Below are 24250 nucleotides of genomic sequence, written 5' to 3'. Positions count from 1 at the left end.
GACCTGCCAGGCTGGATGGTCAACCAGTGGCCACCTTCCTGCTCACTGGTCAGCCCTGCCTGATGCCCAGCAGGCCATGGAGGCCAACCCTAGCCAGGGGTCCTGCCCCTCTGCTCCCTGCACCCCAGCTCTGCCTCCTGCCGCAGGAGAAGGCAGGAGGCGCACGGGGCTGGCCCCTGCTTGGGCTGCCGACTCACCCAGGTCCATATCTGCAGCCTTGGGCCGGTGGGAGCAGGGCACGTTCTTGAAGATGGCGTCCAGAATCTTCTCCTTGACCTGAGTGATGGTGTCGCAGTTGAGGATCTTCACCGGGACCTCGGGGCTGTTGGCGTTGTCTGGGCTGACACAGCTCAGGACCTGGGGAGGAGGGAGGAGGCATGTGGGTAAGCGCAGCCCCCTGGACCCTGCTGAGACAACCCCCCCCAGATGCAGCCTGGGGTCCTGTCTCGAGCGGCACCTCTTCTCCAAGAGGGACCGTGTTCCCACTAAGCCTGCAGTCCTTGCTGGTCCATTCAAGGAAGGAGAATCCGTGGCTTCCCCGTCATCGTGATCATGGGAGCCACCTGGGTTTGCAAAGGGGACACTGCCCAAGCGCACGGAAGCAGCGAGGTTGCCAACTGCACAGGCGTGCGTCGGCCGTATGCACGCACGCACGGGCTCCGAGGACACCCTGTCCCTGAGCGTCAGTCTGTCTCTTCCTGTCACTCTGTCCCAGACACACATGCCAGCTCAGAGCCCACGGGATGCTGGCTCCTCTCTCAAAAGATTTCCTAAGCTTCGATTTTTATGAGGCTGGTTGGAGGCTGGAGAATCTATAAGAAGCTTAAGGTGTTCCTTAAAAATAAAAAGGTGCCCTTTAAAAGCCTGCAGATCCAGGCCACCTGGGATTCCTCGCCGGCTCTGCAGCCGAAACCCTGCACTAGCAGAGGCGGCCGCGGCCCGGAGCCCAGCCCCCATTTCTCATTTTGGAACCAGCCAGAAAAGCTGCGACTGCCTCACCGGATCTGGGCTCTCCTCCTCTCTCGAAGTTCTCCTAGTGGGCTCTCCCTGCCCTGGAGGTGCCGTGTGGCCCCCCCTACCCCCGGGGTGGGGGTTGGGGTCGTGAGGGAGGAAGGCCCCACTTCCCGGCACGTTCACTCCCCTGCGCCCGCCCCCCACCCCCCAGCCATTTCCCACTGGCCCATCTGGCTTGCAGAACCAGACAACAGAGCCCCTGCCCCACTCCATGTGGTGGCCCTGGACGCCTGCCTTTCATTAGCAACTTGACTACTACATGCGCCAATGAAACATGCTTATTCCATTAAGGAGAAGAAAAAAATATCCCCGGAATCTGTAAAACCCACTCTCCCCCTCGAAATGCACTAAACGGAAAGTGATGGTGGGAGGGCCCCTGGACCCAGGTGTGTCTTCCTGAGCCACTCGCTCTCCTCCTCCTAAGAGCCTCCCAGCACCCGCCTTCCTCATCTCCTGCTGCGCTGCTCCGAGAGACCAGGAGGCAGAGGCTGCCATCGGAGCCCGATCTCCTGGTGTCGTGACTTCCCTGGGGACAGGGTGGCTGTCCAGAGAGAGGGCAGAGCTCCCCCAAGTCATGGCCACAGCACCACTCCACCCAGAAGTCTCCTGCCTGCCATGTTCCCTGCCTGGTTTCTGAACCAACTGCTGTGCTAGGGGAGGGAGTTTGAAACTTCTAAAGTGAATAGGCTCACTTAGGGGTTCTGACCCAGGTCGTGTGGAGTGTGGCCCGAGATTTCTGCAATCCAGCAGGCTCCCACGCGGGCATCTGGCACTGTATCAGCCTTCTAGGTGGGCATGGCAGTGGGCTCCTAGGTGAGTGTCTATACTGCGGCAGGCTCCCAGGTGGGCATCTACACTGCGGCAGGCTCCCGGGTGGGCGTCCACACTGCGGCAGGCTCCCTGCTGATGTCGGTCCTGCCACACTCCCAGCAGCAGGACCCTGGGCCATGCTGTGTCCAAGTTTCAGCGCCAATCCAATGAGTCCATCAACACTTGGGAGGTATAGCTGATTATAAAGACCTTCTGTCTGAGCCCCTCAAAGCCTCTGTGATTATCCCTGCTCCCAGGCCCGGCCTGAAGCACTGGGGGGAGGGGGCTCCTGCAGCTCCTGCTGAACCCCCGACATCCCCTCTTCAGCCCCCCACCCTGGAGGGGTGCACCTGTCTGCTGGGAGGCAGCACACGTCTCCCTCCCCTCCTGGTCACTGCTCAGGCACGTGCAAGCGGCCTCTCCAGGGCCTGGAGGTAGCTAAACTTACTATCTCCCTGCAGCCGTTTCTTCCCAAGGCAGAACTGTCCCAAGGCTGTCCCCTTCCCCCACGACACCCCCTCCACGGATGCGGCCATTGCCTTGCATTCTCTGTAAGTGAAGTCGGTGAAGCCAGCTCCCCTGCCAAGGATCGCCAGGAAGACAGGCTGCTGCAGTTTGGGGAGGGAGCATAACACCGACTCCTTGCACGTCATCGGGAAAGACCAGGAGTGGACAGGCAGGAGGCATGGAGAGGGCGGCTCTCTCGTGCTAGGCGGCCCAGGCAGGGCTCTGTTTTCTGAAGGGTTTCCCACTCTGACGGAGCCGACGGGAACTGCAAGGGAGCTGGGGCCTCCTCCACAGACTGCTGCTGAGTGCTCGCCAAGGAGCCCAGCCTGGAGAATCTGCTCCGTCTACCGGGATTCCCCGCGCTGGCGCTCTCTCGGGAGATGGAAGTGGGGCAGGGCGGCGTCCTAGTGCGCAGCCGCTAGAGCCAGGAGGGACAGCTTTGTGGGGAAGGGGGCTGTCTCCCCAGCTGCCCGAGGGGTCTGGGGCACTTGCAGGAAGGGGGGGGGGTTGTCTAGGAACCCCCCCAGCCTGCTGGTCGGCTGCATTCCCTGGCTGTCTCCTTTGCCTCCGTTCCTGGTGCACACACACATCACGCCCAACACGCGGTTTTTCTCTTAGCTTCTCACTGCCTCCTTCCTCTTCCTTTCCCCGCTCTTGGAGCCTGGGAAGAGATCATAATGCGTTCCAAAGCTGCCTGAGAGTGGGCTCCCCGTGTGTGAGAGACAGCAGAGGGCCAGCAGACGGATGGGCAACCACAGTGGGACCCGATGTGAGCGTGCAAGAGGGAGCACTTGTACAGGGCCCCGTCTGGGGTTCCGACCCAAGGCTGTCTGATTCCAGAGCTGTGCTCCTAAATGCTGAGTTTTGCTGTTTCCTACAGCAACTGTTTCTATCAGTCTGACCTTGGCAGAGGTCATCCCCATGTTCCTTGGACACAGGCCCCATCCCAGGAGGCCATCTTAGCCTTACCCATACAGCTCGGATCACTGTCACAGTTGAACTTGAACCAGTGGGCAAATGTATGCTTCAGAAGCACAAGGGGGGCTGGCGCTGTGGTGCAGCGGGTTAACACGCTGGCATCCCATATGGGTGACAGTTCGAGTCCCGGCTGCTCCACTTCCAATCCAGCTCTCTGCTATGGCCTGGGAAAGCAGTAGAAGATGGCCCAAGTCCTTGGGCCCCTGCACCCTCATTGGAGACCCGGAGGAAGCTCCTGTCTTTGGGTCGGCGCAGCTCTGGCCGTTGCAGCCAACTGGGGAGTGAACCAGCGGATGGAAGACCTCTCTCTGCCTCTCCTCTCTGTGTAACTCTGACTTTTAAATAAATAATAAATCAATCTTTAAAAAAAAAAAAAAAAAGAAGCACAAGGAACACTTTGTACTTTCCTGCCCACCACCGCCTGCCTGCACAGAACCGCCTGGAAAATGTCCACTCTCCACCGGCAGGACTCAGACAAGGAGGTGCCAGGGCCCAACAGCCACTGCCGGCAGGTGGCTACCCTTCTCGACTCAGGCCCTGCCTGGGCCCACACCAGCGCACTGGCTGAAGCGCTGCTTGGAGCCACGGCCCCTCTGGTCCCTCCGCGGGGCAGGGCTGCCCAGGCCAGGGGCAGAGGCCGCCTTACCAGGGTCTTGTAGTCGATCTGCTGGCGGATGAGCTTGTCCTCACTCAGGGAGTAGCGCGCCTCGCCCGTGATGGCATCGATGGGGCCCTTCTCCATCTGCTGCTTGATGGCACAGAAGAGGGAGAACAGGGGCTCCCCGGCACACTCCTGGATGCAGGGAGAGACCTCGCTGGCAGGGCTGCAGGACGCAGGCGTGCAGGGCCCGCCCCAGGTCTCCAGACGGCCCCTTCTCCTCCCTCCACATTCCTGCTCTGACTTTTCAGCTCCCTGTCCTCTGCCTCCTCCTTGAACCCCAGGGTCTTCCCCTGCCCTGCCCCTTCCTACCACCTTTCCAGAGCGGGCTCTGCTCCTGGCCCGGCTCCCCGAGGCCCCATCAAGAGGCAGGGGTTGGTCCCAGGTGGCCCAAGCTCCTTAGCAAACAACTTAATAATGGGCAGCTGGGCAGCCCTTGCACCTCCTGGGTGGGCGCCTGGGGGGCTTATCTGCCAAGGACACTTATCAGCCGCTGGGCAGGTGGGTGAGGAACAGGAATTTAGCTTTAGGGGTCCCCCAGGGCTCCCCCTGAGGCTCAGCTGGGGGGCAACGTGGGAGGACTGTGCCTCTGCAGCTCTGTCTTCTGGGACCTCCTGTAGGGACACCCAGGGGCTGTGCAGTGACCCAGGGCCGGCCCAGGCAGGCGGGATAGCGGAGGCAGGGCCGCCGCTCAGTCCTACCTTGAGGAACTTGTAGAGGAGGAAGGTAAACCAGTTGGTCAGCATCTTTTCTGCCACAGACTCTGTCCTGTGCAGCGAGACAGAGAAAGACGCGCTGGGTTAGACCCGCTGGCTGGCAGAGACCTGCGTGCCTCTTGCTGCTTCCAGCTTTCAGGCCAAACTTGGAGATCTTAACAAACATGAGACTCTCATGGGGCCTGGTGCTGTGGGGCAGCCGGTTAAACTGCCCCATGCGACGCCGGCATCCCAGATAAGCACAGGTGCGAGTCCTGCCTGCGCCACTCTCCATCAGCTCCCTGCTAATGTGCTTGGGGCCCTGCACCCACATGGGAGACCCGGATGGAGTTTCCGTCTCCTGGCTTTGGCCTGGCCCAGCCCTGGGAGTGAACCAGCAGATGAAAGACCTCTCTCTTTGTTGCTTCTGTCTCTCTGTAACTCTTTCAAATAAATAAATAAATCCTTGTGGAGTTTATTTATAAACCTCATGGCCTCCTATACCCACCCCCTCCCCGAGCAATCCTTTCCTTTGGGGCAGGAAAGAAGACAACACCTGGGGAGACCCTAATTCGGCAGGAAACAAAGACACGTGGCAGGAGGAAAGGGGCACAGTTCACAAGCCAGACAGGCCAGGCTAGGCCCGCAACCCAGTGCCGGCAGCAAGACTCAGCCCCAGAGACGGCGACACTGTCCTATTTCTAGGGGCGGGCAACTGGCCTCCCAGTTAAGCTGCTGCTAGGGATGTCCACGGCCCGTACCAGAGCACCTGGGCTTGAGTGCCAGCTCTGCCCCCAGTTCCAGCCTCCTGCTAATGCAGATCCTGGGAGGCAGCAGGTGATGGCTCACATAGTTGGGTCCCTGCCGCCCACACGGGAGACCTGGACTGAGTTCCTGGTCCCTAGGTTCCACCCGAGCAGTACTGGTCACTGCAGGCCATTTGGGAAGTAAAAAAAAAAAAAAAAAAAAAACAGATGGGAGTTCTCTGTGTCTGACTTTGTCTCTTTGCCCTTCAAATAAAATTTTTAAACTTTTAAAATTTTGTTAAAATTATCCTATTTCACATACTCTGGGACTTCCTCCTGGAAATGCTTCTAATGTAAACGGGAAGTTCCTTCTTGAGTCTAACTTGTATCTCTCATGCTGGGTAGCTGCCCAGCACAAAATGAGCCAGAAAGAGAAAAGAAGGAAGCACGGGGGGTGGGGGGGGGTGGGGTGGGGGTGGGGGCTGCTACAGGCAAGAGGAGGAGGAGATGGAGGAGGGAGGAGGCAGAGCATCGGGGAGGGCGGGCACAAGGAGGAAGCAAGAGGAGGCCCTGGCCCGGAGCAGGGCCACGCCGGGAGCCGGCGGGGGTGCTGGCAGGCCGTGGCAACCCTAGCATTATGCCGGTGGGTGGCTGCATGGTGGAAGTAAAACAGAAATCAAAACGGTCCACCTCGCTGTTCCTGAAGCCGGGCGATGGCTCCTCCTCGTAGCTGTGCAGGCGAACGCCCACTGCCCCAGGACAGAGCCTCAGGTGAACGCTCTGGGAAGCCAGATCCAGGCCAGCCAGCGGGAGCCCCCAGGATGGAGGTGAGGGCACGGGGTGGTGGGCGGGCCCGGCAGGGGCTGCGTGCAGCCACTTGTGTGGGAGTACTCCAGCCTCCCTCGGGCAGGGCTAAAGACGCTGGCATAACTCAGCCTGCAGGACAGTGGCCAGCAAAGAGCAGGGAGACAAAGGCTCCCCCCAGGGCTTCAGGAACTTCGTGGAATTAAGACAATGCCCATTGTCTATGGGTGCTCTGAGCCCCTCTTGTGTTTCCTGAAGGCCAAGGCCACAGGTTATAGCTGCCTGCGCAGGGGCCTTCTTGGTTTCAGCAGGGAGGAGGGGGAGAAGAGGAGGGGGAGGAGGGGGAAGAGGGGGAGGAGGCAGAAGGAGGGAGAGGAGGGAGGAGGGGGAGGGGAGGAGGAGGAGGAGGAGGGGGAAGAGGAGGGAGGAGGTACCCAGCAGTCTCCTGTGCTGGGCCCTGGACCTGTTTGGTCCAGGAGGAGGAGGGGGAGGAGGGGGAGGGGGGAGGAGGGAGGAGGAGGAGGGAGGAGGAGGAGGGGAGGAGGAGGAGGAGGGGGAAGAGGAGGGAGGAGGTACCCAGCAGTCTCCTGTGCTGGGCCCTGGACCTGTTTGGTCCAGGAGGAGGAGGGGGAGGAGGGGGAGGAGGAGGGAGGAGAAGGAGGAGGAGGAGGAGGAAAAGGAGGGAGGAAGTACCCAGCAGCCTCCTGTGCTGGGCCCTGGACCTGTTTGGTCCAGGAGGAGGAGGGGGAGGAGGGGGAAGAGGGAGGAGGAGGAGGAGGGAGGAGGAGGAGGGGGGAGGAGGGAGGAGGAGAAGGGGGGAGGAGGAGGAGGGAGGAGGTACCCAGAGCCTCCTGTGCTGGGCCCTGGACCTGTTTGGAGCCTGAAGCAGGAGGCAGAAACACATCAGGGCTGCGCTGGGTAAGTTCTCACTAGCGGGCTTGCATCCGGGGCTTCGCAAACTCAAATGTGCATTGGGGTCGCCCTGGTTCAGCCGGCCTGTATTTCTAACAGGCTCCCCAGTGCACAGACAGCACGAGGCCGCGGGACCTGGCTCCTGAGTCCAGTTCTGACTCGGACAAGGCCAGCGATGGCCTCTAGAGAACCCATGAGAGAAGCATTCCAGTAGCAACGGTCAAGGTCAAGAAAGCAGGACGCAGAGGGCAGATGGAGAGGGGGCGGGGCGGGGCCGCCGACCTGCGCAGCAGCAGCTTGGGGTGGTTCTTGCTCTCCAGGTTCTTGTCGATGAGGTCGGCCAGCAGCTGCTTGAGCACGTCAGTGGCGTACTCCAGCTTGCTCTGCAGCACGGTCATGATGAGCGAGGCCACGTTGCCGCGGTCGCGCATGGAGAAGCTGCGCTGGGCCTCCAGCGTGCGGATGAAAGACAGCAGGAAGACCTTGCTGTTGATGAGCTGCGCAAAGAGCTTCAGGCCTTTCTCCACGCGCTCCTGCCGGTAGCCCGGCACCTGCGGGGGAGACAGGGCTCCTGACGCATCCACTGGGCACCCCAAGGACCTCCAGGCCGGATGGGCTGGGCTGGCTCCTGCGACGCTCCTCCCACTCTGCCTCTCACCTGCTGCACCTGCCACAGCCTGCCTGGCTGAGGCCAGCCCTCATCAAGGCCACTGCCGTGCCAAGCACCCACTTTGTCTCCATGGAGCCCTGGGGACACGGCACTGCCTCTGCCTTGGAGAAGAATCAGCCGAGGCAGGGAGAGAATGCCACACCAAGAGTAAATGGCCATGCTGGGATTGAACTCACTTCTGCCAGGCTCTGCGGCCTCAGCTCTTCCCTGGTGATGATGCAGAGTGGATGGGGATCTGGGGTCTGGCAAACCCACCCTCACAGCCCCCCATGGGGACCCCTGGGAGGTCGGGGTGCTGTGTTGTGCACCCTGGCTGACGAACAGCCAGGTCTGAGCCTCCAGCTAGCCCAGCGCCCACTGTGGGTCCTGTCAGGACTTGTGGGCTCCATGTGGGCTCTGACATCACCATGCTGTGTGAGCCTGGGTGAGTCCCTTTCTTTTTCTGGGGGGGGGGGCCCTCCTAGGACCTGAGAAAGGGGAGAGCTGGTCCCAGAGGGGTCCAGCACACTCCCTAACTCTAGAACCCTTTTTGAGAGCCTGCTCCCGCCAGGGAAAAGGGCGAGAAGATGGCTTGATCTTCCTGCCCCATGGTCTGTTGGGAGAGCCTCACAGGGCGGGGCCCTCACCCCAGCAAACATGAGTCGGCCTTGGAGCTGGACACACGGGCTGCCCCTCTGATGGCGGCGGCAGCGCACAAGGCAGCATGGGTCACGGTGGGGTGGCCCACACCGGGGAGCCCCAGTTGCCCAGCCAGTGGGCTGAGGGACTGTGGGACATCCCACCCAATGGGAGACCGCACAGGAACAAGAAGGAATGATCTTCGAATCTTGCAAACGCAGTGAATGAAGAAAGTGACACTAAAGGGGCGGTCTCTATAGAACGCCTTTTAAATAAAGATTTCAAAAATGGGTGAGGGGTGCGTGTCGGGCCCCATGGCTGAGACACGGGGGGACGTCTCCATCCTATGTCAGTGCTTGGGCTTGAATCCCAGCTCTGCTCCTAACTCCCAGTTCCTGCTAAGGAGGAACTCCGGGAGGCGGTGCTCACGGCTCAAGCAGGTGGGTCCCTGCCACCCAGGATGGAGCTCCCAGCCTCGGCACTCGGAGAGTGAACCAGCAGACAGTCGCTGTCTGTCCTTCAAACCTAAGGGCAGACAAAGCAGTCAGTGTGCTAGAAAGGGGGCGACTGTGGAGTGGCTGTGGCTGGCGGAGGGCGCAGGGGGAGCTGGAACGCTCTGCCCCGTACGTGGCTGCGGCTGGACATCTGCCTAGGGGTCGTTCTTGGTGTCCTCCGCGGCCAGTTTGCTTGTGTCCTTCTGACAAAGCACAAAGTTCACTGAGAAAGTCCGCCTGGAAGTAGTGACCTCTGAGGTCAGGAGCAGGGCTCCTCCCCCGGGGAGGGGCAGTGGAGGGCAGGGGGAAGGCTGGGGGCTTAGTGGGGAGTCCGATCTCCCAAGGGCCCTGCATGGGGATTTCTATTGCAGCCATTTCCCACTGCTGAACCCTTAGCAGACTCCGCCCCCTCGGCAAACCGAAGGTGATCCCAGTGGTGCCCGTACCCAAAGGGGCCCACGCCAAGATGCTATGCAGGTGCCTGAAACTTTGGCTCCTTCCAAACCCTGTTTAGCCTATGTGTTTTCCTATATGGCGACCCTATGATAAAATTACAAAATAGGCACAGAGAATAATAACAAATAATAAAATAGGACAATTGCAACATACACTACAATAAAGGTTATCTAAGATAATGTACAAGTTATTTATTTCTGGAATTTCCCACTTACTACTTTCAGACCACGCTTGAGAGTGGTGAAGCTCCAGATACGGTTATTACTCTACAGGCTTCGTGCCGAGTACTGTTCTGTGTGCTGCAGACATACTGGCCCACTTCATCCACACAGCACCCCAGGAGGCGGGGCCTGGTGCAACCCCAGGGTTCCCAAGGGGGAGGGAGCCTTCTTGGCACCCCAAGGCAGAGAAGCGTCAGAGCCAGGCTATGAACCAGGGCAGCTGGCCCAAGTTCCTTCTGTCAGCTCCTGGGGCTGCCCCACAGCCTGGAAGAGACAGCCAGTAAAGAGCCTGCGGCACATGGCCTGCCACAGCCACACCACTAAATGGTGTCTGCCGTGGCCGGCTGTGGAAGACAGAGGTAGCCGGAGAAAGCCCAAGGTCACAGAAGGTTGTGGGACATTTACGCCTGTCACGACTGAGCGGCTGGTGTTCTGGGCTCAGGGCAGGAGGCAGGGAGCAGACAGTCCCAGGACTGTGGTCTGGGAGAGGGCCTGGTGGAGATCCACCCTCCAGGAAGGCCGGAGCAGTGGGAGCTGAGAGCTGGGAGACACTGCTTTAGGCGAGCAGGTCCTCGGATTGTGTCCACGCTCAGAATGCCAAGCGGGAGCAACTCTTCTGCAGGCAAGAGTGGGCTGGGAGCAAACAAACCAGAGTTCGGTGATCCAGTAAGATCCCCGGCTCCCCTAGCCCCAGGCCCAGGGGTGGCAGTCAAAGTTGCTCTCCGTCCACACACAGTTAGTGAGTTTACTGGGACTGAAAAAACCCACATGGTCTGGGCAGGTACCTACAAGACCTGGAAGCGAGGGCTTGAACAGCTAGCTGCACACCAACCTTTGCTACAACTCGCTGGACACAGCCAGCAAGTGCCAGGGCTCCCGGGTGCCCAGATGGAGGCATGGAGAAACAGAGGGTGGCCCAACCACACAGCCTTACAGCCACACAGCTCTGAGACGTGCGGCAACATTGGTGAGCCTGCAGAACAGGATGGCAAGGGAAAGAGGCCAGGACCAGAGGACAAGCGCTGTGTGACCACTTTCACGAGAGCCCGGAACAGTCCCTTGATAGATAGAGTACAGGGGTGGCCGCAGGGTCGAATGGAGTGGCAGAGGCGGGTTCTTGTTCAAGGGAGACCAAGTTTCCATTTGGAAAGAAGATAATGTTCTGGGGTGGATGGTGCCAAGGGTCGTACACAACATGAAGAACTTCACGCCATGGGACCACGGACTTAAAGATGGGTGCAGCGGTACACGCTATGTTAAGCATCCTTTACGCAAATGTTTAAACAGGCGCGCCTTTTAAGTGGTCTAACTTGCTTGGTTCACAGCCTGGGTGTGGCAAGCAGTGCTCCTGTGGGCTCCCTACCCAGGGACCCTGGGGAAGTTGACTGTTGACCGCTTGGTGAGCAGGAGGCTGGGGTCACTTTCCCCTTTGGATAAGGACAAAGAAATCAGAGGGTACTCATGTTGGGGGCCGGGGTTGGGGGGGGAGATCATCAGGCACCAAAGGAGGACACTGTTCACTCACAGTGTGAACCATAGGAGTCGTCTAGGGTTGGAGTGGGATGGGCTATGGGTCGACGGAGAGCATCTTGGGAGAAACACAGGATGGGCCAGGTGATACCCGGAGCCGCTGACCCGATTCCCGGAGGGTGAGTCCCCAACACCCTGTGAAGGCTGCTGGGGCATTGGGAACTCTCGGCTGGTGCAGCTCCGTGCGAGCCCTTGTGTGTGTCCACCTAGTCCTTGAGGATGGACCGTGTCTCCACGGAGCCAGTGGTTCTCGGAGACCACACTCAGCAATGGCTCTAGCAGCCTTCTGGGCAGAGGGAGGGCTTTGTGTCACTCATTCTGTGACCCCAGAGGGCCTTGTGAGTGTCCTGGATGGGGGTGGGGTGGGGTCCTCACTTGGTAGAGAACGCGGCACGTGGGCCCAGGGCAGGGGGAGGGAGGTTCTGTTCAGGGGGACATGTAGGATGCTCGTGCTTGTTGAGCCCAGCTGGCTGGGCAGGGACTCTGGGCAACAGGCATCCTCATCCTAGATCCTAGAGGGAGCTCCCGAGCAGTGCCACTGGGCGGGAGGCCCTCGGCGAGGGGCCTGGTGTGGTCCGGGACAGCGAGAGGAGTCGTCTGCACACCAGTCCTGGTGATCAGAGCTGTCGTGTACAGTGAGGCAGGTCATGCCCTGGACCACTCTGGGTGATGCAGTACCCAACCTGCACAACCATCCACAAGAGGACAGACCCACAGCTCACCCTGTTCCAACCCTAGACAACTCCACTCCACTCATCCTGGGCAGCCTCTGGGTGTGCGCCAAGTCAGGGCCAAGTCAGAGCCCAGATCCTGAGGATCTATGGAGATACAAGCCCCTCAGGAAAGTCACAGGACAGATGGTTCCAAGCGAGGGATAGGCACCCCTGTGTGGGAACATAGTGTGGTGTGTGATCCAGGCCAGGAATGGTGTGGAAAACAGTGCGGCAGTATGCGCTTGTGTCCAGCAGCAGAACCATGTGCGTGGCAGGTGGCTGACCTCAGCCTGCCCCCACGTATGCAGGCTGGCCTACAAGGGGCCCGGCTTCCACACGCTCTTAGAAAAATCCAGTGTAAAATGACAACCTTAGAAGAAATCGACTTAGACTTGGGATTTTGAACCAGGGAGAGAAGTAGAATTGCTCTCTTGAATTCCTACATAGTTTGCCCTCCACGCAATCCACAGACGGGCGTAAGGATGTCTTCAAACGTGATTTCCCTTCCACGCACTGCCAGTTCCACCCCAGTGCAGGCAGACACACAGACATGTGCATATTCATTCACAACTTCCTGCATGCCTGGGGCACAGCCTGCACACCCAATCTCTCTCCCTCTCTCCCTCCCTCCCTCTCTCTCTCTCTCTCTCTCTCTCTCTCTCTCTCACACACACACACACACACACACACACACACATCATGTCCTATCCCCTCGGAAGACTAACCAGGAACTGGCAGGACTCCCTAAGAACCCTGGTATTTTGATGCAAATAAAGGTGAGGTTGGAGAGAAGAAGAAAGGAACAAAAAAAAAAAATAGAGGGAATGCGGGAGAGGAGCAAAGCCGGGGAGAAGAGCCCTGAGTAGACAAGTGTCAGGAGACACCTGGCATTTCTGTGGCATCCACGGTGCGTGCATGGATCCGTGCACACACGCGTCCGTAGACAGAGAAGCTGTGTCACTGTCAGCGAGGACGCACAGCCTCTCAAAGCCCCTGTGCTGTTTATCAGCCAGCAGTCAGGGGGCCTCTTCCAGGCAGCAAGGCCCAGGCCCTCACTACAGACACACACACACACACACACACTGCGTTCAGCAGGCCAGGGTGAGGAAGCGTCCCTACCACAAATGTCCCTGTGAATCTGTGGTGTCTGCTGGGAGGAGGCACAGCCTACCACAACCCCCTGGGGAGCCCTAGTCCGCACTCCCTGGGGCATCGGTACCTGCAGGACCCCCAGCTCCTGACAACGGGTCTGTTTCCATCTTATGGACCAGGTGATGCGTGGGATTCATCGTGGTTCCCACTGTGGCCTTGGTGCAGATCGTGAACCCATCCTAACCAGACTCCAGAGCTGCAGGGCAGGCCGCTGACCTCACACCCAGAGGCCGGGGCACAGGCTTGCTCTGGGGAACGAGGACTTTGGGGTCTAACTTCCTATACCCGGATCCTGGCCCCACCCCCAGCAGCCGTGCGGGGCCCAAGACAACCCTTGAACCTCTCTGGCCCCACACTCTCACCACCTGTGGAAGGAGTTGACCTACTTCACGGGGTTCTCGGGAAGTTAAATGAAGGAATGAACGCGTGCAGAGCGTTTAAAACTGCACCAGGACCCGAGCAGCAGTCGACTAAAAGTAATTATCCCTTATGAGGATGGTTTTACTCTGGTTTCCTCATTTATATGTTCCACTTTTCTCTGGTTTTTATCTTTTTAAGCCATTCCAAAGCCTGTTCGGAACAAAGCGTAATATGAATGTATGCACAAGCCAGCTACCACGCTAGACAGTACGTAGAATAAAGTGTTCGGGAGATGAGCTTCCTGCTGGTAGGAAAGACAGCTACATTTTAATCATTCCCACTGCCACCTCCCTTCCCTATGTCCCACTCACCTTCCCCAGCTAAGCACCAGGAGGTAAAATCCCTTGCACACTTACCAAGTAGCCACTATGTGTTAAAATCTCACATACTGCAGCTTTTACACAAGGGTCCATGAATTCTAAAACTATCTCCCAGCTCTCTTCTCCCTGTGTATATGTACAGTTCCCCCAGGAGAGGGTCCTCAGCTCCCATGGCGCTTGGGACACAAAGCTCCACTCACTTGTCTGTCCCAGCGTCGACAGCTGGGCCCTACCTCTTCCAGGGAAGGTGGCTTGTGCTGCAGGAGCTTGGGCAAAATTGCAACCCCTCCCCGAGCTCAGCCTGCTCCCCTCTGGATGAGGGGCTGGGTGGCACGGTCAACACTCTCACGCCCTGCTCTTCCATCGGCCAGGGGCACGGCGTCTCACCTCGAGGTCCCGGAGCACGGGGTGGTCTTCTATTCCTGGGAACAGCACCCTCATGGTATAGGTTCTGTAGTCCAGGAAGGGGATCCCGGCTCCATCCAGGTCACTGGTCAACTCATGGATGTCCGTCTGCAGCTCGGCGAAAGCTGGAGTGAGGAGAAGACTGTGGGACGGCTGGATGAGGCTGCCCAGGAGGCTGCCCCATGTCACAACGCTCACAGCCCTCAGCACGGCACCAAGGAGACGTGGGCAAGGGGCCACCAGGAGTGATGACATAGCTGTGTAAGCAGCTGGGGTGAATGGCATTAGCGTGGGACAAAGTGTGGAGGGTGGGTGGCCCTGTCCACAGATCTGTGCTGGGACACGGACAGTTCTCCTGAAGATGAAAGGCTTGGGTTTGCAAAAGATGCTGGGGAGTGACAGGGAACAAGGGAGAGTCTTCCTGAGGGTTTCCCAGCATTGTCTTCTGATAAAGGAAGCCAATGGAAGGCCCCGTTCTGCCCCAGGCAGCTCCCTTGGGCCGCCAGCCCTCCAAAGGGGATTTGGCTTTGCCCTTCCAACCTCAAGGTGACACCACTAACGGGAGGTTACGATCTGCATCTGGACTCTGTGGAGGCGGCTCAGGCCTCGTGATGGACAGTTTCAAGATCCTAGCTGGCCTCTGGGAAAGCCCCGTGCGCAGTGCAGCCTGGGATTGTTCCATAGCTCTGCCTATGCTGCTGTTGCATTCTGGCCTGGGCACATCCTCCTCCGGGAGCCACCCTCGACGCGGGAGGTCCTCAGAGGCGGGGCGCCCAGCCCTCTCCTGCTCTGCCTTTCTCCCTGGTGCCTGTGCTCATGCATATGTAACAAGTGCCACCCACACTGGCAAAGAGTGGCCTGAGGATGCTGACCAGCCAATGCTTCTTGCTAGTGACATGAATTCAAGAACAGGCAAAAAATAAGCTGTGGGCTCAGAAGGGATTCGCAAGCCCAGGGTGGCTGTAGGAACCTGGAAATACAAGGCCAGCACCCAGAGGGCTGTGATGACCACGTGAACAGGACACGGAGGCCCCAGGAGCTGTGAGCAGAAGCCAGCCCTGCACTTTGACCTCTCTGCCCCAGGCCGGGCTCCAAGCCTTTGTGTGCAAGAGGTCAGAGGGGGACAGGAGCGGGACACCAGGCAAGACCGGTACACCCTCCTGCTGCTCCAGTCACTCGGACACCGGGGTTCTTCTCATGGAGTGTGACGCTGAAGGCAGAACGCCAGTGTGCCGCGTGGAACGGACACTACTGTGAGTGTGCATGCGTGCGAATGGGGAGACAGCAGGCCTTTGCAGCACGCACTGTCACCAAAAGCCCCCAAACACTGCGCATGTCCAGAATGAGGACCACGAAGGTGTGTGTGTGTGTGTGTGTGTGTGGGAAACGTGGGAGTACGTGTCTGAACATGGATGCACTTATCCGAGTGTGAGACTCTCTGAGTATATGATGGTATGTGTGTGTGTGTCGGGCGTGACAGTGTTGTGAGCACACCCACGTGTGAAGGTGTCAGGAAGTGTGTGGGTATGAAAGGGCTCATGCTCACGTGTGCGCTTACGTGTTAAAAGCTCGGGCTGGGTGTCCTGAGACTGTGGGTATGGGCGGCACCCTGGCTAACAGTAAAGCCCTCTGGGCCATGACCAGAAACCAGCTCTGGACACCCCGGAAAGAACGTCCATGGCTAACCCTGCAGGGGCTTTGCTGTCCACTCCCTCTCCCGACCCAGGAAGCACAGCTCTGCCAGGGCCAGCAGCCACTCGGACCCTCGGGAGCTGGGCTCCTGTCTGGCTGCTGAATCCTCCCTCCCTAGGAACCTTCTGGAGGGGGCTCAGCGTCCCCCTGCCTGGGTGGGATCCTCCCAGTTGGGGTGCTCAGCTGGCTGGGCGGAGGAGGAGGGAGCTGGCTTTTTATCCATCTGCAGCGTTCCTTTAAGTCACCAAGAGCCTCCAACATTCAAAGGCTCGTGCCTGCCACACATAAAAGAGATTCTAATCACTACACCTAATTAGAGGGAAGAGTACATTGCGGAGAAAAAATTAAGCAGCGTAAATATAATAAAAGGCAGTAATTAACAGTCCCACCAGGCAGAGGCTGTGTTGACAGCTGAAGGGTGCAGACAGGGGACGGAGCAGAGCCGCTGCCCCATCAGAAAGGGCCACGGCTTCCCCGGAGCCCAGGTACAATGCGGGAGTTACCCCGGGAGCCAGCGGACAGCCGGGCCCGGCTCCTCCCAGGGTGACCCAGGGATTGATGTCCTGCGGGTGACAAAAGCCAGCACCAGGCTTCCTCCGTGGGATCTCGCCTGATGGTGGTGTCTGCCATTTTTTAAATACAAATTGTGAAATGCTCTTCCTTCCAAACCACCCACCAGCCCTGCAGCCTGTCCTTCCGGCTAGAAGACTGGAGCTGAGGGTGGCTTGCATGTGACATGTGAACGCGCCCCACGGCTCCCCTCCAGGACAGCGTGGGCCCCTGCTCAGCCAGGAAGCTGGGGCCAGAGGCTGATCCCGGCCTGACACCTTGGGGAGCGGCTGGGAGGCCTTAGCCTCCTCTGGTGCCGCCCAGGGGGTGGCCTGCAGGGGTGTGGGCTGGGTCTAAGTCACAGGTCAAGGCCAGAGCAGAGGCAGCACCGCCCCCTGCTGCCCAGCCTGCTGGCTTGTGTGTGAGAGGCACACGCACACGGCTGTGGACACCCGGCCACTCGCTACCTTCCTTGCACTCCAAGGCCACGCGGGACTCCAGGTTGTCCATCTGCATCTGCAGCCGCTTCAGGGTGAGGTCGCTCTCGCGAGATTTGCGCTTGTAGGCGATGAGCACGGCCACGATGAAGATGATGAGCAGGCCGCCGGCCACGGCGATGCTGACGATGGCGGGCAGGCTGAGCGGGCTGTCGGGCACGATGTACACCATCCCTGGGGAGTACTCCATGCCTCCGACACGGGCCTGGGGTGACACGCAGGGCGAGAGGGAGCGGGCGGTGGGGGTGGGGCACAGCAGGCCAGGAGCAGTGGCATGCCAATCAGAGAACTGCTGGCCGAGGCGGGATGAGGACCAGATGCCAGGGAGGACCCTTGTCGCTGGGGGCCTGAGGAGGGCTCGGCCAGGAGAGGCCACCCTCTAGCTGGGACCTAGCATCGTTGTCTTCCCAGGGGACCTAACAGGACTGGCGTGACATCAGTGATCGGTGCCCCAAGACCTAAGCCATCCCCACTGTCAGGATGGAGAACTGAGGCACGGGCCAGGCCAGCGGCAGCCATCCCCTGGGAAGCCTTCTGGTCTACCAGATACGCTGCTGCCCATGGCTTAATGCTGCTTGGCTTTGCCTTTCCTGTTGCACCAGCCAGTATGGAGGGAAGGTGCTACAGAAGAGAGACCCGGGGTGTGGGGTGAGTGGGGATGGAGCTGTGCCACTCACACCCTGCGCCTGCCTGTGCCACCCAGGACCGGGGTCGGCCAGCCTCACCATCACTTTGTGCCTGCCGGTGAGGTTGGGGGACTCGCAGAGCAGTTGCACGTCCGACACGGTCACAGTGCACGGCTTCTCCCCGACCAGCACGGTGTAGTTCAGCTTCACGTTGCCCCCGGCCACCGGCGGGATCAGGTTCTTGCCCTGAATACACACAGGAAAGCCCTGGTCTCCAATCCAGAGTCAGGCCCACGGCTACTGGCTGGCTGCCAGGCCGCCCCCTCCCTGCCCCGGAAGTCCCTCCTGCAGGAGTGGGTCCCCAGCACCCTTGGCCCATGGGGTTTGCCCCACCCCACTCCCTGCAATGTTCCTGTGTTGGGGGCTCGGTCCCCAAGGCAGCCAACTTAACCGGTGGCCTACGAGGGGTCAGCACTGTCCCCTCCCCAGGGTCTGGCTTCCTGTCTGGCAGGTGCTTTTTCCCTCCCAAGCAGGCTGCTCTCTTGAGATGTAGCCAGGGGGCTCTTGTCAGAGCTGGTGCCGTGCTGTTTGGGCTGGCAGCCTTCAAAGCTGTGTGCTCTGTAAACCTCTTGGCTTTTTAAGTACCCAGGTTCGGGTATTCTGTGATAGTAACAGAAAATAGACCAAGAGCAGCATGCACACTACCCTTCTCCCTTCCTCCCAGTAGGAAGCTGACAATCAAAGATAAGTCTTTTCAGCTGGTCCCAAATGCAGACTCAGCGGCCTCTCCCCACTGAGCTGCAGGCAGTCACTACCAAACGATCAGAGGAGTGAAAATTAATTTGCAACCCGCGCTCCAAGGAGAACCCGTGTGGTGGTTTGCCAGCGGCCGCACAGGCAGACGCAGCGTGCGCCTCTGACCTCCCAGCCCCTGGGTTCTGAGGACAGAAGCTTGGGAGTCCAGTGGCCTTGGTGCACCTGCTGCCCTAGACAGCCCTGGCCTGTGTTGAATTTTCTTCCAATACAAACTCAGAGTGTGTGTGTGTCACATGCAGTCCAGCGTCTGCCAGGGACACCGGTCAGGAGGCCTGGCAGGAGCCCTCCCCATACCCCCCGCCCTAGCACTCACCTTCAAAATGATGGGTGTGCCAGGCTTGAGCTCCAGGATCCCGGAGGGACCGAAGGCCTCAAACACGGGGTTGGGGTAGTAGGTGAAGTTGGTTCTGTTGAGGATGAGCAGGGACTGGACATTGTCCAAGATGAAACCAAACTCTTCGGGCCGCTCAGTGAGGTCCGACTGGTGGTCAGGGCCCAGGGCGAGGGCTGGAGCCTGGCACGTCATCTCAGTAGAATTCAGGACCTCACAGACCTGGGGGAGGAGCCAGAGGGAAGGGAGATGCTGTGGCTCTCCATGCCTCGTGTGCACACCCCGGGGCCCTGTCCACACGGCAAGGGGCCAGTGCAGGAGGCTCATGGATACGACAGCCAGAGCTGTAGCTGGCACCTGCTCCAGCTTTGCCCGTGGCAAGCGTAGCAGTGACTGGGGGCCATAGGCAGTGGGTCATAGTGCATTCGGGGAGGCCTGCCTGAGCGAGGGGGCAGCCCCCCATGAGGCCCGCCCACCCCCGACTCACATTGATGTGCTCCTTCCCGCCGTGCTTGGCACGGATCTGGGGGTTCTGGATGAGGTCCAGGTGAGTGCCCCAGACGGCGATGGGTGTGTTTCCACTGCCAAGAAAAAAGGAGGTGTGTGAGAGACGGGGACAGAAAACAGTGGCGCTGAACAGAGGGCGCGGGGGAAGCGAGCTGAGCTGTAGGAAGGACAATGATGACCAAGCGTCATGGTCACGGTCACAGGAATGACGGGAAGCCGCTGCATGACAATAAGGATGAGGTCTCCCACGCCAAGGGGAGCACAGTGAGGACCAGGACTCTTTTGTTCCATGCTGAGCTCGCAGTGTAGACACCTTGCGGAGACCCAGGGGACAGCCCAGCCCCTTGGCCCTTGCAGGCCTGCTGACCTGGGCCAGCTGCTTCTCTGCTACCCCTGTTTCTCTCCCCGCCAGCCTCAGCCCTCAAGGCTCTCAGAACTGGGCTCACATTAGCCTTGGCCTAGTGGGAGCCTCGCTCTCGATCGCCCCACCAGAGCCCCCAGGAATCGAGAGCAGCCTCGCCCCAGGTTTCCATACTGGAGACTTCCCCAGGCTGAGGTTTGGTTCAGGAGAGGCAGAGAGATCGGGCTCTCAGGAACCTCCTCCAGGAGTGCAAATGTGACATGCTCCAGGCTTCAGGCCTCCTGCCCCGGGGTGGCACAGGACCACCGGTGGGAGGGCTCAGGACACACTGGGAGGCCAGTGCGGAGTGGGGGCAGTTCCTGGGCTGGACCCTTCTTAGGGGCTGCCCAGAGGAAAGCAAGGAATGATCAGATTCCCCAACTACCTGGGCATCCTTGTGAAGAATCCTACTACCTGAAACAGGGCCCCGAGAGCTCATGGCTTCTCAGGCTGGTGGGTGAAGAACCCTGGTGCCCACACCCACATGCATCTCTACCCATCTATCCCTCTGTCCCCAGTTATTTCCCTCTCCCCTTCCACACACACACACACACACACACGCATGCGCACGTGCATGTAGGAAGGTTCCTATGAAACCCAGAGCGGCTCCTCTGCCAGTGAGCTCCTGGTGTCCAGCTGTCTCCCCAGGCCTCCGACACACAGCCAAGCAGCCACCACCACTGATCCTTGGCGACCCAAGTGGCTTGTAAGCAAGTCACGCCACGTGCAGAGCCCACCCTGCCTCCCGTAACCTCTGCAGACACGCTGGAGCTGGCTGGCAGACCCAGCGTGAGTCTCCAACCTCCCAGTTGACGTGAGCGTGGCGCACGGATGGCCGCCGCGGGCCAGGAGGGAAGACGCCCGTTTCTGGCACAGTGATACGAGGAAGAACTGAAGGAGACCCTGCTCTGGATGCCTCGGACAGCTGCAGAGGAGCGGGGTGGGGGGTGGGGTCTGTCAACCTCCTCATCTTACCGGGCCCTGGGGTCAAGTCCTGTTCTACTTTCCCCTCTCTGCACCTCACGGTCTCCATCTGCTTTAAGACCATGGCTACAGCTTCTAGCATCGAGCCACTGTTGAGAACAACCAGTGCTCAACTCCACAGGCAAAGCTGCCTTTCCTTTGGGCTTAAGGCAGGGGGTGGCCAACTCTTGCTGCAAAGGGCTAGAGAGTAAATATTTCAGGCTTTGCAGGCCATATGGTCCCTGTCGCAGGTCCTCAGCTCTGCTGCTACAGTGAGGAAGCCGCTACAGACCATACAGCTTGGCCCAATGCCAATAAAACTTTATTTACAAAAGCAGGTGCCGGGCCAGATTCGGCCCTGGCCAGGAGTCTTACAATTGTTCCCCCTTGGCTGCCCCCTGCCCCAGCCTGTGGAGACCCTTCTTCGTGGTCTCCCCACTGGCTCCCCCGGTCCCAGGCACTGCAGAGCTGGCACAGAGGGGAAACAGGACTCACAGGGGGTGAGGAAAGAGCTGAGCCAGGAGCTGTGCTGCCTGCCTGCATCTCACTTCTCAGCTGTTCTGTGCCCGAGTTGACAGATGAGGGAGCCTGGCCCCAGCAGGTGAGCTAACTTTTTAAGGGCCCTTAAGCAGTGGCATTCGGCTGAGCCTGTTCCTTCTGGCCCCAGGCCCTGGTTGGGCTTCTCCAGGTGGCCCCTGGTCTCCCCATGGCATCCCACGCACCCCCCAGGGCCTGCTGTCTGCCTGCAGCTCCATCTCGGCCATCAGCTGCTCCACCCCATGGGCCCGGAGGTCCCACGCCAGACAGTGGAGAGCCAGAGGCCCAGGCAGGGTTTGCAACATGCCCAAGCTGAGTGCCCGAGCCAGCCACATGACTGAAGGGCCCAGCTCCCTGCCATGGTGGTGCCTGTCTTCTGGGACATGCACCCAGGGCCCTGGGGAAGGAGCAAGGAGCAAGACCCGAGCTCTGCCCCTGAGCCGGCAGTGGGGGCAAGGAGGAGTGTGTACAAGCAAGCAGAGGGCACGCCATGACACAGGCCGGCAGAGGCTCCGGGGACACGTGCAGGGACCCACACCGGACCTCGGTGGTCAGGACGTGTGGCTTCCTCCCCAGTGGCCCTGACCACACCCATTCTCTCACCTCCATCAGCCTGAAAGCAGGCCCAGAGTTCTAGCTGATACACCCAGAAGTGAGATTGAGGGGAGTAGAACTGGCACTGTGGAGGGATGGAGACACTCGGCACAGCCCACCCACCAGCCCTCGACGTGGGGGAGTGGAGTTCCTGCCGATTGGGGTGTGGCCTCCCAGCCAGTTCCTGTGCCAAGCAAAGTCTTCCGCTTGAGAAGTGCCTAGAGCCAAAACTCCAGGTCCTCAGTCTCCAGCGCAGGGATCCTGGGTTCTGGAGAAGGCAGGGGCAGCAGGGACCCCGAGGCGTGGAGGTTGGGGCAGCGCCTACCTGACGATGCTCCACTCGGGCTCAATCCGCACGATGGTGGGGTCCTCCACGTACTGGAAGACCAGGTCCTGGCGGATCTTGGCCCTGTCCACCTGCACCGTCACCTTCATCGCCAGCACGTCCTCCGAGGAGGTGGTGTTGCAGACGATGGAGGAGGAGGACCGCCTGCAGGGGGCAAGGCAGAGCACTGGGCTCCCAGGGGCTGAGGAGGGTGGGGGTCTGGGGTCAGGGCCCTCCCACGCCCCCTCCCGGCACCCTCCCGGGCAACCACTGAGCCTCTGTAGATGTACGGCTCCGGCGCCCATGGCAAGGATTCTCTGCTTTGCCACACTTGAGACAGGCTCCTCTGCTTTCCAGCAAAGCCTCACCCTTGGGCTGATCTTGGGACCACACAACGCTGCATTTAGCGAGATTCCTGTGCAGTTTGGTGGGAATCCCCCATCTTCACCCGTGATAGCTGATCCCCCTGGTCTGTCTTCAGCAAGAACCCCCCTACTCTTGCTGTGTCCTCTGAGTGGTTTTCCATGCCCTGACCCTCTCACTCTGCTCACTGGCCAGACACTCCTTGCTGGGTTAGTTGCACTCAGAATCGAGCCTGAGCTCTCTCCCCTGTCGCCACAGTCCTGAGTGGTCTTCTTCAGTACCAACGCAGAGCCTGGCCTGGGCTGACTTCAGATCTGTCCCGGCTCTCGGCACACCTCCCTGGGAATGGGCTGTCTGGCCAGCTGAGGGGCATCTCGGCCACAGCCCCGAGAGCCCTTGGCTGCGCGCACTTCCTGCCTCGCTGCTCCTACTGCCCTGGACTCCTGGCTCATGGGAGATGCACCCTCTAGGGTTGGGCCATGGGACAGGGGAGGGCAACAGTTCCTAGTGCCGCTCTCACCAGCTCTCAGCAGTGCCAACTGGCTCCCAGGAGTGGGCTGTAGCTGCAGATTCCTGGTTCTGTGGCACATCCTGGGCGCTACAGGGTCACCAGGGCTAGGTGGTGGCAGCAGCGTGACTGGGCTCCTCCAGGAAAGGGGTAGGGGGAGGCCGCAGGGCTCCAGGGAGAGCTCAAATCCTCCCTCTAAGAGGGAGGAGGAAGTAGGCAGCCCCACTCCACTCTCTGTGACCCCTATCGCCCGCCCTGGGGGTGCACCTGCCAGAGCCAGCGTGCTGAGGGTTACCTGTGGAAGAGGCAGGGCTGGGTCCCAAACATCACCACGACGTTGCTGCCCGCATTCAGGTTGGTGCCCGTGATGGTCACCTGGGTGCCCCCGGACATGGGTCCCCGGCTGGGCTTCAGGTCTGAGAGAGTCAGCGTCTGTGTAGGAGAGGATGGGCCTGAGCCAGCTGGGGCAGGGCGGAGGGAGCCTCTCGCGGCCCCTGCCCGGAGCTGCCTTCTGGAAGCTGTGCTGGGCACGGCGCCATGCCTGGCGTCTCTGGATGAGGAACCTGAATCACGGTGGCTGCACGCACGCATCCCCTCCGTGTGGGCTGTGCGACAGACACACAGCCTCGAACCTGTGATTCCAGCGCCCGGCCTCTGTAAAGTGGGCGTTACCGCCGGCTTCACGGCAGAGTGGAGGATGGGAAGTACCAAGGTCACGCAGCCAGAAAGTGGCCTGGCAGATTGGACTCCAGAGCCCGGCTTCTCAGCCTCCCCACAGCCTGTCACTCTAGGGGAAGGCGACTTGTCCCCTCCGCAGGCCTCCCAGCTAGCTGTTCCCCACCACCACCACCAGCACTGCCAGGCTCCCAGGGGCTGGAGCGGCCGGAAGACGCAGAGACACAGTGGTTTTCCAGGCCTGCCCTCAGCACCTGCCAGACTGGAGGAGAGACGTTGGCTGGGGATGGGGGCAGGGCAGAAACAGCCTGAGCCGGCTGGGGATTTGGGGTCGCAGTTTGTTCTTTCATTAGCATTTTAATGGAAAAACTTTCCTCCGTCCCAGGTGAGAAGCCCATATCTGCATTTAAATGAAGATTTCTCTGGCCCTCCTAGGCAATCTCCCCCTTGAAGAATTCAGCACCCAGAGTCCTACCACTGGGCTCCCCTGAGCAGGCAGACCACCCCCTCCAGTAGAGACCCCCAACTGGGGATGTCTCCAGGTGGGGTGGGGGAGGGGCAAGGGAAGGCCCAGCGCCTGGCACAAGCCCAGCTCCGGTTCAAGGCACACAGGCTGGGGAGACACAGCCATGGGCTCAGACTCCCTGGTCCCAGCACCATTGCCCATGGACCCTGGTCTCAACACCAGCATGGAGCTTTCAGCTTGCCTTACTCTGTGCCACAGAGAAGGGGCCCCTGTGCCCT

General features: G+C 59.9%; 1 protein-coding gene across 1 annotated transcript in view; it reads right to left on the bottom strand.

Annotated features, from left to right (window-relative positions):
* Positions 1-24250, bottom strand: part of PLXNA4 (plexin A4) — a 420485-nt gene that overhangs the window by 26021 nt on the left and 370214 nt on the right. The window contains exons 15-25 of the mRNA XM_062198967.1: positions 23127-23263; positions 21961-22125; positions 19122-19215; positions 18617-18856; positions 17587-17733; positions 16832-17066; positions 14106-14248; positions 7407-7675; positions 4669-4735; positions 3956-4102; positions 198-357 (exon numbers count right to left, since the gene is read on the bottom strand). Of these exons, the coding sequence (XP_062054951.1) occupies positions 198-357; positions 3956-4102; positions 4669-4735; positions 7407-7675; positions 14106-14248; positions 16832-17066; positions 17587-17733; positions 18617-18856; positions 19122-19215; positions 21961-22125; positions 23127-23263 (1804 nt within the window). The remainder of the gene's footprint in view (positions 1-197; positions 358-3955; positions 4103-4668; positions 4736-7406; positions 7676-14105; positions 14249-16831; positions 17067-17586; positions 17734-18616; positions 18857-19121; positions 19216-21960; positions 22126-23126; positions 23264-24250) is intronic.

This window comes from Lepus europaeus, chromosome 1, assembly GCF_033115175.1.
Source record: "Lepus europaeus isolate LE1 chromosome 1, mLepTim1.pri, whole genome shotgun sequence".
Lineage (NCBI taxonomy): Eukaryota > Metazoa > Chordata > Mammalia > Lagomorpha > Leporidae > Lepus > Lepus europaeus.
This window is presented reverse-complemented; position numbering and strand designations above follow the sequence as displayed.